This window comes from Labrus bergylta, chromosome 6, assembly GCF_963930695.1.
Source record: "Labrus bergylta chromosome 6, fLabBer1.1, whole genome shotgun sequence".
Lineage (NCBI taxonomy): Eukaryota > Metazoa > Chordata > Actinopteri > Labriformes > Labridae > Labrus > Labrus bergylta.
Window position 1 is genome coordinate 30,633,170 of NC_089200.1, and position 15,190 is coordinate 30,648,359.

The window sequence follows — 15,190 nt, forward strand, 5'->3', positions numbered from 1 at the left end:
GGTCTCTGCTGCACAGAGCTGACTCCTGAATTAGCCAGTTCGGCCCATTATTGCCTTAATTGGACTAATTTAATTTCTACCCTCTGCCAGTTCTTAATCTCTGACAGAGAGTGGCCATGCTGGCTCCACGGAGCCCCTTGAGAGCCGCTCAGACAGGAACTCAGGTCCCAGAGACCCTGCACAGTCAGCCGCAAAAAACACTGCAATTAACCACAATTAACCACAAACACACCACCATAGACTGGCATCAACCAGGAACCAGAGGCCCGCCACATGCTGTCCATCAGGGAATCACCACAATTAAATACTATTAACTGCAGCGAGAGCAGACACGACAACACAACACAATTAGCCTGAATCACCACAATTATCTTTAATACTTCAGGGAGACAGAGTCAGACCAGCACACAGTCGTTTATGGTCTGCATCAACATGTTGACTCATTAGACTCCCAAAGCTCTGAAAGTTCTCCAAACAAATCAAACACGCTCTCTTAGTTTAATATATTTAAAGAAAGAACTGACCTGGATGAGCAGAGCCGCATGTTCCGGAGCTCCATAACGTAGATCGTGCCCGTTGATGGCGAGCACGCGGTCCCCGATACAAAGCTGTCCGTCCCGCGCCGCCAGGCCGCCCTCCAGCAGGTGAAAGATGAAGACGCCGTGCTCGTCCGGCCGCCTCACCAGCTTGATCCCGAGCTGCTCGTCCGGGGCGGTTTTGTTCAGGACCACGTGGATGCTGTCGTCCCTCAGGGGGAGGTGGGGCAGGCCGTGGGACAGGTGGCCCCCGGCGACGTCGTGGCTGTGCAAATGGCCGTGACCGTGCGGGTGGCTGTGCGAGTGCGAGCGGTAGCGATGGTGCTGTTCTCTGAGCACGGTCAGCCGGAGGAGTTGGCAGGGCTGCTTGAGGGTTGCCACGGCAAAGCAGTGCGGTACATTACTGATGTCGATGCCATTCACCTGAGAGAGAGCGAGAGAGGAGCAGTTTAAAATCTGTAGAAACAGGGACTGAAATATTAAATGTACATACATTGAGTCTCATTTAGCAACCAGAAAACCTGAATGGAACTAAGTTTCATAACTATAAGAAAAAATCTACTGTTAGTACGTAATTTCATGAATTCATTCATCTTGATCATTTTGTGGATATATCTTTGAATTATGTCAACCATCTCAAACCTAAAAGAAGAGTACTCTTCAAACCTAAAAGAAGAGTAATTCTTCTTCTAGGTTTGTGAAGCTGTAATACATATGTGTTAGAGACCTCATAGCAGCAGAGTTATATTTGGATTGAAGTGTCTGTTGTGAGCTGAAAAGGAAATGTGACTCTGAGACTGAAGAAATGTATATGTCTGATATTTAAGAGTCAAGGTGATGTCTTCTTTCTAGCCTTTTAGAGATGAACCGAAGCAGACAGGAATTTGTAGGATGTACCTTCTAGTAGAATATAATCAGCACTGTGAAGATGAAGACTTTGCCACTTTGCCCATGACTGTCAATGATTGTGAGATCTTGGTCAGCATGGGTCAGCGATGGTCCGCACTTTGTCAGCCATGTGTGTTGTGTTTCTGTGTTGTCTGAACATGGCTGAATAAATCTAAGATGATCCACAGTCTGATTCCCGATTTCATCATTGTTCATCTACTATAGAAACAACCCCCACCTAACACCTAACTTTTTTTCGCATTACAAGACTGTGGCAGTGTGGGCGATGGACTGATTTGCATCTGCCTGGCTCTGCACACAATGGTGCATGGGACATTTCAGTTCTGAAATGTTACCAAAGTGCAATGGACTTGACGGAGTCATTTCTATCCTACACATCTTTCTTATGAAACAGGTGTAGTTGTACTGTTAAAGGCTTTATATGTGATTTTTTGATCCAGTAGATGTCGCCCTTGAGCACCAGCATGAAACCAAAACAACTTGAGCTGCATTGTTGTGTTAACATGCTAATGCTAATGTTACCTGAAATGAGCGTGATCTAGAAACACAGTTAAGCAGTGAGTACAGTATGTTATTCTTCTTTTCTCTAGTCCCTCAATTAAACAACTTTTATACGAGAGGGGAGGAGTCAGCCGGTCGTCCCGGCGATGTAAACAAACTGAAGATAGGACTCTGAAAACTCTGAAAACATCACAGACGGTGGGACTCGGGTGTTACACCCATTGTAGACAGTCATGACTACTTTCAGAGGATATACTTGATTTCTGCGACATTTAAGTGTGAAAAATCACATATTAAGCCTTAAAGTTTCTGCTCTTGTGTACATTATTGTTCATAAAAATGTATTAAAAACACATGATATCTAAAAGTATTTCAGTATTTAGTTTTAAATAGCTTTGGTAATTTTTGGACACTATTAAACATTAGAATAACAGATTGTATTGTTTTAAAACATATGGTTTTAAAAAGTATGGAAGTATTAGAACATTTTGACAAGCATGCTCTCTATCAACAGTCAGTCATTGGTCACCACTTGTGGAGTAATGACAATCATGGATGAAAAGTTGTGTGACCACAAGTTGACTCAGATTATATGGTACAATATGATATAAGAAATATCTGCACATAATAACATCACATTCTGGGAATCTTTCAGAAACTTAAAAAGAAGTTGGGAGGCTTTCATGGATTTTTGTCTCAAGCTGTTTAGGAGACGTCCAGCTTTGATCCCGTCTCACTGATTAGTGAAACCAATGTGCTCTGTGATACCTTAAGGATCATGTCTCCAGGCAGCAGGCGACCATCCCGAGCGATGACGCCTTCCCTGTAGATATCCTGGATGAGGATGCGAACCAACGGGGTCTCATTGCCACCGACGATGCTGATGGCGAGCGGGTCTGAGGGATCGACCCGTGTGATTTTAATACTGGTGAGTTCACCATCGGGGATCAGGTGATGCAGCTGAGGGAGAGTCAGCACTGAGGGAGGAGAAAAAAAAAGGGCGTTTGAGTTTAGCTCTTAATTTACTGTAATACAGAACAACGAGAAAAATCAGACAAGGTGCCAAATAAAACAGGAGAGGAAGAGAGAGAGCGAGAGAGGTAGACGTGGTGGAGAGGGCGAGCAGTGAAACCAGCTGTCTCTACTCCCTCAGGTTACTAAAACAAACTTGTACAAGCCAAAAGGGAAAATTCACTTGGCTGATCATCCCACTCAATGTTTGTATCATTAGTCACTTACATCTGTAGCAAGTATGCTTGGGAAAACCCTCATTTTCAGATTTCCACAAGGTTATTACTCCGGTTGGGATGCAAGAACAGTTTCAATGTTTTACAAACTTAGCTTTGATGACAAAAGGGAAAACAAATATTTTTTTTCTTGTGAGAACTAAAATTTTTCGCCATCGTACCCAAGGAAATCAATGGGCGTCATAAAAGTATGATTTCTAAAAATTAATAAATGCATTTGATGCACATTGTCGATCGTTTTCACTCCTAGAAAACAACTTTTTGAAGCTTATTTACAACAATAAATACATCCAAATCATAGAAATGTTATGCACACAATAAATCCAATTTGAAACAGTTGAATGATTCAGAGATATGTCCTTATCTGCTGTTTTTATCTCATTCTATTTGTACAAACTCCCCTCCCCTTCATCGCCTGGTTGTGAATTACACTCCACAGCAGAATGACATATCCTGGATTGGACCATTTGGCGGTGGGTGGGGATCTTTTTGTGGCCATTTTGGCCAACAGCCCTGGCCAATAAATGACAGAGAAGATGTATTCCTCCTCGTTTTTTTTTTCTTCTTCTTCTTTTCTCTCTTTCCCTCAGCCGGCTGTCTCGGCTCCGTTGGTTCTACTCACGCTGCACTTTCTCCTTTCCAAAGTCAATATTTTGTCGTTATCGCAGCAGATTGCTTCCAGGGTGGAGACCACATTAACACAGGGACCTGCAGCCGTTATGTAACCCTTATTTCTCTCCAATCACACTCTCTTTCAACCTGCCTGTCATTGGTCTCTCTTTTTCATCCTCTCCCTCACTCCATGGGGGACTTCACTACTCATTTATTTGTTTCCTTATCTCTGTTGTCTTTCTCTGTATCCACTCCTCCCTGCGTTTGTTCTTCATCCTCTCCCTCCATCTTTGTCTCTCCAGTGGCAGCCAATGAATATTTAATCTATTCTGTCAGTCAGTGTCTAATCTAGTCCCTGATCATTCGTCATCCTTCATTCTTACCCAATAACAGCATTCCTTCTCTTCTCCCATCACTCACAATTCTGCAACAGCAACAAGAGTCTGGCTGTAGATTTTTTACATTAAACACCTCTTTCCTTACTTCAGAACGTCTTAAAGGTCTAGCACTTCTGCTCTCCCTGGGGGACTTCTCCATCAAGTTGGTGCAAACCTCGATGTTGGAGGACGACAAGAGGAAGGGATAAAGACATGGAGGAGGAGGAGGAGGAGAACTGGAGGTGGAAGGGAGATGAAGGACGTCATCAACCACATCTCCAGTGACCTCCCATCCCTGCCTCTCTCTCTCTCCTCGATCCATCCTGCCAGTGGTGCACCGGTGGACTTATGCAATCAGCAGCTGAATTATTAAAAGCAACATATGCTTCTGTTACACCGTGTGCTCCCAGTTGTGTCACCCCTCTTCACACAGCTGAGGGAACATCACACATGCTCACATTGTTGGTCACACGCACACACGTTGAGCCCTCTCTCTGGACCCTCCTCAGGGGAGCAGGAAGTGCAAAGGCAAGCAGTGGCATCACGCCACAGAATGCACAAAATATATACATCCACTTTAGGAAACAAAGACAAGTCATGCATGCTCTGATGCATACCTTCCGGTGGAACACTTGAATTCCTTGCATTGTCCCTCTCCTCAGACGTCTCGTTGCTGACCGCGTTGCCGCTCTTGGTCCGCCGTAGCACGCTGAACGCCCGGTTCAACCTCCTGAAGGATCGGCTCCTCACTGAAGATCTGTCAAAGTTCCTGACTGTAAAAAAGAAAAGGGGAAAAGGAGAGGTCCTTTTATAGTATACTTTCACCCTCAACATGCCTGGACATGTCTGAATCTGCCCTCATCACAGCCAATCAGAGGCCTCTGCCTCCTCGTGGCCTCCTCAGTGACTGTTTGAGATCTGTGTTAATGTTTTGATGTGTTGCTATAGGTGCTGGTGAGAAGATGACACCCTTGTTTGGTCCAGCAGATTTATTTTGAATAATACACACGAGTTTCAAGGTTTACCAGATGTCACAACAAAGCAAAAAAAAACGCTTCAGTGGAGTATTGAGCAGTGCCAAAGAGCTTTTGTTTTTAGAAGTGGGTCCTTTTTGTGTTTGTATAATGCCCAAGGTCATGCATTTGCTTCAAAATGAAGGACATTTTGCTGATTTTTTTTACCTTATCTCTGTCTGTCACAGCTGGGTATTTTGTTTGAAAATGCCCTTGGTTTTTCTGTGCAGCCCATTTTGACAGGGTGTTAAAAGCTGGACTGTTGCACTGTCATTCAGTTTCCTCATTCTGTATACAAGGTAAGAAGATAGAAAGGGGGACAATATCGCTCCTCCAATATCAGGAAAAGAATGGCAGAATCCATTCCTGGGTAAATTGTTGTGCCAGGCAGGAACAACATTGAGACAAAATGTGGAAGCTTCTGTAAAGTGATATTATAGGATCTCTGTATAAAATGTGCTTTAAATCCCTTGGGTGCAGCTTTGTGCAAAAGCTGAACTTGTTCTCCGTCATTTTAAATCGTGGAAGAACAACAACACGCCCCTTTCAGCTTTGATTGCTCGTCTCCACCTTACCTTGGATTTGCTATACCACTACCACAAATGTGAGTGCAGAATATTTTGTTATGGAAGAGGAAACATTTTGGGTTGTGTTTACATGAAAATGCTCCACTGAAAACTGAATCATTTCTTAGTTTTCAAAAAAGTTCAGCGTTCAGATGACATTTTGACAACAACCACCTTCCACACTGATGCACAGATACGACTTTGAACGCTGTAGTATACATGCCAAGCCAGTAGTTTGGGGTATGTATGAAACAATGTGTGAATGCGCACATATTTTTTTTTCAACAGAGCCGCGAGGTGTGAACATACAAAAATGGAGAACTCACAAACGCTTGTTTGGACGCACCATAAGGTGAGGTGGCTAAGAGACCTTAAACTAACAAGAGAGTACTTTTCAAGACTCCCAGGCGACATTTTTCACAAACAGAACTCTGCGTTGTTGTTGTTGTAAAGTAGTCCAGCTGCTCGCTCATGGATAATGACTGGAAGCATAATGTGAGTGAAAAGTTTCAGTTTGTCAGAGGAACTGCATTTTGCCACAACGACAGAGATGGTGCTGCTTTTCAAAAGTTTGCACTCTGGAGCCCGTTTAAAAAACTTTGATTTTTACATGAACCAGAAATGCCATCGTCAAATTAACGAACAGCCATAACACAACAAACTGTTGCCGTTTTTAACTCTTGTCGTTGTAGTGTAATCATGGCCTTATAGCTCTGATGCTGACATGACATTTAGATGTTTTTATTCAAGTAGAAATTTTGAGTGAGGTTGGAGCTGTGGCTTCTTTCTCAGGATGCATCATGGTACAAACATTTAGGGACAGGATCTTTCCATTTTCACCAATTGACTACATTCATCATCAACAGTCTTTACTCCACATAAAAAGTGTAATAACTCTCTTCAAACATCATGTCTTAAGTTTCATGTAATTTGGCCTACCAATGTCTACATTTTAGGGAATCTGTAGAGCAACTGAACCTTTACCGATTTTCCTTTTTTTTCCAAGGTAATAGCTGTTGTTTTGAGCACATTGGAAAAACTTCATGTAATGGTACATGAGCCAACAGCCTTCTGTGGCTTAATACATGTAACTGAAATTGATTGTGGAAACACTGGACTTCACTTTGACATTAAAAAAGATGAGGCACTTAATGTGGTTTGGTCATGTTATGGCTGCAGTATGGACAGCATGGATCCAGTGTCCTGGATTAGATCCTTGGAAACATTAGTGTAAACATTGTGCTGTTAACAAAACAACCGAGCAAAAGTTTTATGTGGACAGTATTTCTTTTGTTAGAACTTAATGCACGCTGCTTTCTTGTGTGAAATACCTGATGTAAACAACTTTCTTTTCAAGGAAACAATGTTGAACCATGTTTTTAGTGTTTTTGCTTGACAACTTTGTTCAGTCATTTTCTGCAGCGCTCTGCACTGTATCACAACTCTCTTTATGTGAACACAGTGGGAAGGAAGGAGGAGACTGTTTTTCCTTCTACGCCCGTACGTCCTATTTTTGCAAGGTTTATTTGTAGAGTAACTTAAAACAAGCTCAAATGAAGCTTTTATTTTCATTAATAATTCCCGTCCTTGCTGAGTAAAGTTACACGGTTGCATAACGACAGCAGTGATGTAACACACCATGGAGTCTAAAAGAGAGAGAGACCCTCCCCAGAGCGACGGTTTCTGCTACTTTACTGAGAAGACGGACAGGTTTCAGGAGGCTGCAGAGGAGAAGCATCAGCCTTAAAGCCCGGCTGCACGGTGCAGGGCACAACGATGCCTCTGCAGCACACCTCCCTCCCCCCCCTCCCTCTCTTCCTCCCTCCCTCCCTCCCTCTGTGGGCTGGGGGAGATGCAAGGCCTCCTGACAGCCACATTATTCTTTAAAAGCGCCAGCCGCTTCTGGAGCTGACAGCTTGTTCAGCAGTAGTGGTGCTTGTGGTGGTGGGCGCTTAGGCGGCTGGGCCCAAAGTGCTGGTGCAGTGTCATTTGGTGTCCCCACTGCCTGCATGCTCACGCTATGGGGGGGGGGTAAAGAGAGGGAGGGGACACTCGTGACTACTTCCTGGTTACACAGGTGGGAGAAAAGGATGGAGAAGGAGGGGCATCAACACACACCAGCATGGGCTATATTTAACCTCCCTCTCCTTCCATTTCTCCTTGACTGTATAATGTCCCCCGCTCTCTCACTGACTTTCTCACTCTGTTTTTTTCTGCTGTTTCCACACACAGGGTTTATGGATTTGTGTAAAAACAAGGTAATACAGTTGATTTGCTAAGAGGATTTCTATCAGAGACCATTAGGGATAACAAAGACTGCATTAAAGGTTGAATTAGCTCCTGGTTATTTGTTGCTAGTCAGCAGGTGTAACGTATGTTTAGACAGAGATCACTGATAGTCAGAGGTGGGAAGTAATGAAAAAATACTCAGATAGAGTTTTCAGACATCTGTTTGCTGAGAACTTTTAACTTTTACCCCTTCATGTTATCATGTATCTGTTCTTCCTCCACACAAAGAGGTTTGTTGCTTTAGCTTTATTTTACTTTTGTTGTCATTTTTGCACACCACCTTCCAAACATAAAGACCAATTTCAACTTTAATGGACCTATGGAAGCCCAAAAACAAGGTTTACATCCATTTTATTCTACACCCTTTGCTAATGCAAACAACTAAACATGTTAGTTAATAAAACAACCAAAACGTTATCAAAGAGAAAACCGAGCCAAATAAAATGTAAGCTCTTAGAGCTTTCATAATAAACAACAATAGAAAAGAAAATGATTTTGCATATTCATTATCTATATATATTATATTCATGCTTATCACACAGGAAAGACGTAACAAGGAAGAAAACAACATGAAGATGTGAGGAAAGTAAAGCGGCCAACACCGCAGATAACGAGGAGCAGATTCAGAGCAGAGAGACATCGCCCATCCAAGTGATCGACACTTTGGAGTAAAGTAAGTGTTCATGTCCAGTTTACTGTCGTTCATGTTTAATAACTTTATCAAATATGCCATGATATTCAGTAAGCTTTGCACAGAAACAGCCGAGTAGAGATGACTTTCAGAGGGACACTTTTATACCATGAGGACATTTCTGTGACCCAACTTTAAGTTTTTGCTTCAGTAAAAATAAAAACAGCACTTCTAACATATTTCTCTCACTAGAGATTTTGTGTACACAAATTTGAACTTGTACTTGAGCAGATAAGTAAAGAACGTGTGTGTATGTGTCTCTCTCTTTCTCTGGAGGGGCAGAGAGAGACACACATGACCACAGGACTGAACACACAACCACAAACAATCAGTTTCACACTCACTCTTTTTGGAGCTGCTGCGGGCGGCCAGGCTGGTCGTGCTGCCCGACTGGCTGTTGTCCTCCATGCTGGGGTCGAAGGCGGGGTTGACCAGGCCGGGCTCGTCCGACAGGAGGGCCACGGCGGCGGATGTGGGGCCATCGTTGGGCAGCGTGGCGATGGTGAGTTCTGATGTGCTATCGGTGCACTCGCCCTCCTGCGAGCGTCGCTTCCTGTCTGCTGAGAGTCCATAGTGAGACGCTCCTTTACACCTGCACACACACAGAGGGGGATACACTCAGATACAATGCTGCGGTTTGTTCTGGAAATGTAGACGAAATGATGACATTGATGATGTGATGAATTTGTAATAAACGACACAATCGAGCAGGAATTATGAGGAGAATAAATGTCAACAAGTTCATGTTGATGCTGAATGAAAAGGTCACATTTTAAAGACTGATGCGAGCAGATTTCAGCCTGAGGCTCTCTGCTCACCGACCTTGATATCCTGCCTCTCACAAAGGCTGCTTATCTGACCTTAACACTCACACAGGTCCCACACAGCCGCTGCCGCTGCTACAATAACAACAAAAGCAGTGGCAGAATCTATTTTCCCCGAGCGCTTACTTTGAATTCATGCAGCACCTCTCTCTGAGGCAGCACAAGAAATGTCATATTTACTCTCATAATGAAAAAAAGGAAATACAATTTCGGAGGCTTGCACACCTCCTTTGTGTGCGTGTCTTTAATCACATGTAGGGAGAGTTCGTGTGTGAGCAGCCTGACAGATGATTGAACACAAATGTAAGAAAACATTCATTAGAGGCGAGAGGGAGGGGAGCTGACACCACTTTTGAATATAAAACAGAGATGTTCTTTTCCCTAAAAACAAATCTAATTCCTAAGTTCCAGATGTCGTCTTCCTGTCAACAACACCAAACAAAAACAGTGTCTCTCTCACACACACAAACACACACACAAACCCAGGTACACACTCATCCTCATAATATTATTTTGCATGCAATAAAAAGGCTTTCCACTCTGACATTATTAAATTGGGAATGTTTGTGTGTGTGAATTAAAGATATCCCTACAGAGTGGGCCGTTGTGTTGTTGGAGAATTTTTCCTCTTTATCTGTGAGCCAGGAAGGCTTTTGAGCTGACGTTCCATCAGAGGCAGAATAACACGGCCGTGTCTGTCGGGCTGTCTCTGTGGAGCCATCAGCACAAACATTAACTGGGTTTTAATGAGCTGGATCGAGACCAGGCTCCACTTCAGCATCAGCTCAGGAAAACAAAGGAAGCAGCATCTATTCTCCTCCGCTGTGAGATATGCTGCTACCATCTTACATGGAGGATGTTAGGGACAAGAAGGAAGGGTTGAAAGGTGAAAGTGTTCATTTAAAATCATGGGCTCTACATTTAAATATATCTTATTTATTAAGTGGTACAAAATGTTTTGGAAGTGCTCCTGCAGATTGCGTCAACCAGCAGCTGTGAAACAGGCTGTCTGCAAAAAAAAAAGTATGTCCACTAAAAGTTCTTGGGGGGTTTTCAAAGATTGTAATTCTAAATGTCTGATAACATACAGGTTCCCTAAAGACGAAGACCTTTAATAAATAATTTAGACCAGAACCAGATGCAACAGCTCTCTCTCTCTAAAGCCTCCAGACTCCATTGACAAAAATGGTAATTTTACCTCCTCAGAGAGCTTTAGATACCGTATTTTCCGCACTATAAGGCGCACTTAAAAGCCTTTAATTTTCTCAAAAAACGACAGTGCGCCTTATAATCCGGAGCGCCTTATATATGGATCAATTGGTTAATTGGTTGATCCATACTGGTTGTACACGGCGCTCAGCGACACTGACTCGGATAATGACGAGAGGGAGCCGGGCATGTTGGATGCCGTACTCGCCCAACTGTTCAATTCGGACACTGAAGAAGAAGAATTCGAGGGATTCGTGGACGGGGAATGAACTGAAAAAGTGAGCTTTACGTGTTATACGTAACTGAACAATGTTGAGTTATGCACTAACGTTTGAATTAGCGGTATCAGACTGTGTTTCTTTTACGTGTTTACAACTGAACAAGGCTGGGAGATATTGTGAATATGCACATTAACATTTGAACAACGTTGAGTTATTGTGAATGCACTACGTATAAAACTACGTTTTGAGAGTTAAGAGAAACGTCAAAGAAATAATTTATTATTTGGGGAAATCGTCTTATGTACTTTTGTTTTTGTAGTTTTATACGTTACGTTTTATACGTATTTATATTTATATATTCACAATATCTCCCAGCCTTGTTCAGTTGTAAACACGTTCTATTCTATGCGCCTTATAATCCGGTGCGCCCTATATATGAAAACAGTTCTAAAATAGGCCATTCATTGAAGGTGCGCCTTATAATCCGGTGCGCCTTATAGTGCGGAAAATACGGTATGTTTGTCTTCTGCTGCCACAATGAAGAAGCTTTTGTAGTATTGTGTGACTTTGGTATTTTTAATGTGAAATATGAATCCAAAACAATACTTTTGGGAACAGATTTTGGCAGTGGCAGACCAGCAACTCCCATGTTGTACGAGGTAAAAAGTGTTGATGTGTCGGGGGAGAATGAACCAGCTCTATACAATGGCTCTTTATTATATATATATTTATATATTTAGTACACAACAGAGAAAAGGGACAATATTTCTCCATACTCCTTTGCCACAGACACACCCAGTGCTCTGTGGTATAACATTGTTGTTTCATACCAAACATCATGTAAATAGTGATATTCTGGGAATTATACGGTTGGTAAATGACATGCACACATAATCAATCATAGGTCATTAAAAATATTGCTAAATTTAGCTGATTTAAAGAAGCCTAAATGGAACCAAATGAAGAGCTGTTTGAGTCTCTTACTGAGCGGAGCCAAATGATCCAGGTCTCTAAAAGGAGCTGGAGATCCCATCACTCGTAAAATGGCCATTTTGATCTGCTAGTCTGCTAGCTTTGCAACATATAACAGCTTATTCTTTTAGAGAAAATTATCTTTCTCTCCAGAAAAGTCTGTCTCTTGTTGCAGTGTTTCTTAGAGAATTCAAATCTGATTCTGCTCTTGGCAAAGACAGGACAAAGGTAAAGGTACAATGTGAAACATTTTACACTTTTCTTTTTACTCAAATCTATCCGAACATCTAATATATCATTGAATAGGTGAAATGGTGGCCATCACTGTCCAGTTACAATAGAAACCCAGATTACATGCTGTTGAGTGGTTGAGGCCCAGGGAGGCTGCTGGCCCCACCTCAGGGCACCACATCACTAGAAGGAGCATTTTGTCTCAATAAGTGAGCTGTCAGAGTGGGTCAGGCACTCTGTCTACATTTCATAGGGAAAATCATTTCACCCTGAAGTGGGCTCTATATCTCACTTGTATCCACGAGACTCACAGTTAGAAACAACATCACAGAGAAGTGAGGCACCTATTGATCTCACTCTGACATAACGCAGAGAAACAGTATGTGTCTCTGCATGTGTGCATGTGTGTGTGTGTGTACCTGTGTGTGGGCAGTGCCATGGTGAGTTATTCCTGTTCATTCAGTTAGCAAATTGAATGCTATCAAGCATGTCTGTGCAGGAACACAGCACTTAACTGAGTGAAGTGGTTGAACAGAGCAATATTTCAATCAGCTGCAGAGGAGGAGAGGGCAGCGCTGCAGTCTTCAGAGGGCAGACACTCTCCTCGTGTCACTCACCATCAATTAGAAGAATTAAAGCTGGACGCAGCTAAAAAAAACAAACTACTGGTACTTACATAACCGTCTGCAAGGACGGAAGGTGTGATAAAAATAGTAGCTCCCCTGACATGTACTTTTATTCATACAGTAAGCCTATAAGATAAATATGAAGAATGTGCAGCTCAAACAGATCTGTTGCAGTGAGCAGTTTTTCTGATTCATCTGCAGAAAACATAAAGACTTGAAAAAGGGGAAATCTTTATTTTTCCTTGGCAAATTCCTTTGCGCCTTTAAAGAGCGTCTCTTTGTACACACTAAGCTGCTTCTCCCTTTATTATTTTAAAACAAAATAAAACTTCAAACCTGAACCTGAAATAAAGCACATTGTAATCATTTCTCTATTATTATTATTTTTGGTATTTTAGAAAGCTAGACCATTAGACCATTGTCATGACTATTTTAGAAGAGCAGATCAATGATACAAACGCATTTTTTGGCTTTTTTTTTCAACAGACAAACAAACCACCTGCCTTCAGAGATGGAAATGAAGGACAGGGGAGGTGAGCAGAAGGGGGGCTTATTGCCTTAACCAATTGGCTAGCTCGGTCTGCATGACTCTTGAATAACCATCCATGAAATTTGATACTGCAGTTTCCAGATGATGAATCTAAATGACTTCAGTGATTCATCTAAAGCTGTTTTCACATATGCACTCCATTTTTTAGGGGGGTTAGGGGGGTCCATTAGGCAGGACATGGTGTAACAACAGAGGCAGGGCAGCTGTGACCAAAAAGATTTTTTCTAAACTTCACCCAGGAGCATGATGGGGTAAATAAACCGAACAGGCATGTGGTTGCAGTCTTGTTAATCGGTGGCCTGCAGGACCCATGTCTTGCAAAATCTCTGAATACCATGTCTTTTTCATGTAAGCGGGGGTTTTTATCTTAACAGCCTTTTCAAAGACTTCTTGTATCAGGTATGCATTACAGATGGATATACTCAGAGTCTACCTTCACAGATTCCAACTTTAACTGTGTGTATTGGTACACAACTCAGAGCTGCTGTGACCATCTCTCTGTAACATTGTCCTTGTTAACTTTAATCTCTCCCAGCTGGTGTTAATGTCTTCATCTATAAATAGATCCGCTCCTCGACCAAAGTGTTCTGCTGCAGCTCTGACTATAGACCATTAACTGAATAGTCTCTCCCTACATGCATACTGTATAAGACTTGGTCCAAGCTGACTAAATGGAACTGAAGTCTTCAAAACTGTTCCTCTGTTCAGCAGCGCGAGTGGAAAAAAAAGTAAAACCACAGTCCGTCAGTGGAGACGGCTGAAACACGGCTGAATACAGGTTCATTCAGTTACATAAATCTCACAGACCACCCAAAAACTTAGAGAGAAATGTCTGTCCAAGTTTTAATGAATACACACTGCAGACAAGTTTGGAGAAAAGAGATCTTAAGGAGTTCATTTCCAGTGCATGAGCTGATATCTGAGAGCTCCGAGACAGAGGATAAAAAAACAACAAAGAATAAATATATTTAGAGCTGTCGCCGAGAACAGCAGATAGCAGGACTTGATGTTTTTTGATCAGCCTGAGAAACAGAAGAGTCCGTCACAACACAGAGCATCTGCACAGACAGCAGCCATTGTTTACTGTGCCACTGGTTTATTAAAGGCTTTGTGTCCCGTTAATTAAAATCTCCTTTCCTTCAGGGGATAAGAGTTAGCCGTAAAAAACCTGCAGCTACATCTCAGCTGCTCGGAGTTTAACATGAAGGCCACAGTAAGTGCTTTCTGAGGTTAAAAGCAAAGGAAGCATGACAGAAACCCCCTTGTCTCTCTCTCAGCGGGGTGGTCCTGGAGTTTCAGAGCCAAAATGAGCAAGCCAATTAAAGTGTGAGAGAGAGAGAGGTGCAGAGCATCGAGGGAGGTACGCCTGCAGACATTCACACTTTCCCCGTCTCTTGTTAACAAACATCCTTTTGTGTTTAATGATGGGAGCCTGGGTGCTCATGCAAAACCATCCCTTTTCTAATAATGCATTGTTTTTCAGGGGGATGATGATCACTGAGCTTAGAGGTTTTGCTCGTTATGGCAGCGGCATCGTGTCTCGGTCAGCACAGCCTCAGTTATCACAGCATCTCTCTAAACCCCTGGATCTGTGCAGAGATAAGGAAGCGAGGACGCCGAAAAAACATCCTTCGCACTCATCCTCCCCCTACTCCTTTATCCTTTTTCTTCCTCTACTCCCTTTTTTTTCCCTCCACTTTTCCTAAGCGCTGTAGCAATTGCCCATGATGCCCCTGTGATGCGATGCTCGTGCTGAAGCGCCCTGGCTCTGACACAAACAACCCCGTTCTTGTGAGGTGAAATAAACACCAGCTCA

General features: G+C 42.7%; 1 protein-coding gene across 2 annotated transcripts in view; it reads right to left on the reverse strand.

The window, feature by feature from the left end:
* lnx1 (ligand of numb-protein X 1) overlaps nt 1–15,190 on the reverse strand; it is a 51,892-nt gene that overhangs the window by 10,375 nt on the left and 26,327 nt on the right. For both annotated transcript variants that reach the window (XM_020643782.3, XM_020643783.3), the window contains 4 exons: nt 9,086–9,333; nt 4,800–4,955; nt 2,715–2,923; nt 525–959 (listed from right to left, as the gene is read on the reverse strand). In XM_020643782.3, coding sequence (XP_020499438.1) covers nt 525–959; nt 2,715–2,923; nt 4,800–4,955; nt 9,086–9,333 — 1,048 coding nt within the window. The remainder of the gene's footprint in view (nt 1–524; nt 960–2,714; nt 2,924–4,799; nt 4,956–9,085; nt 9,334–15,190) is intronic.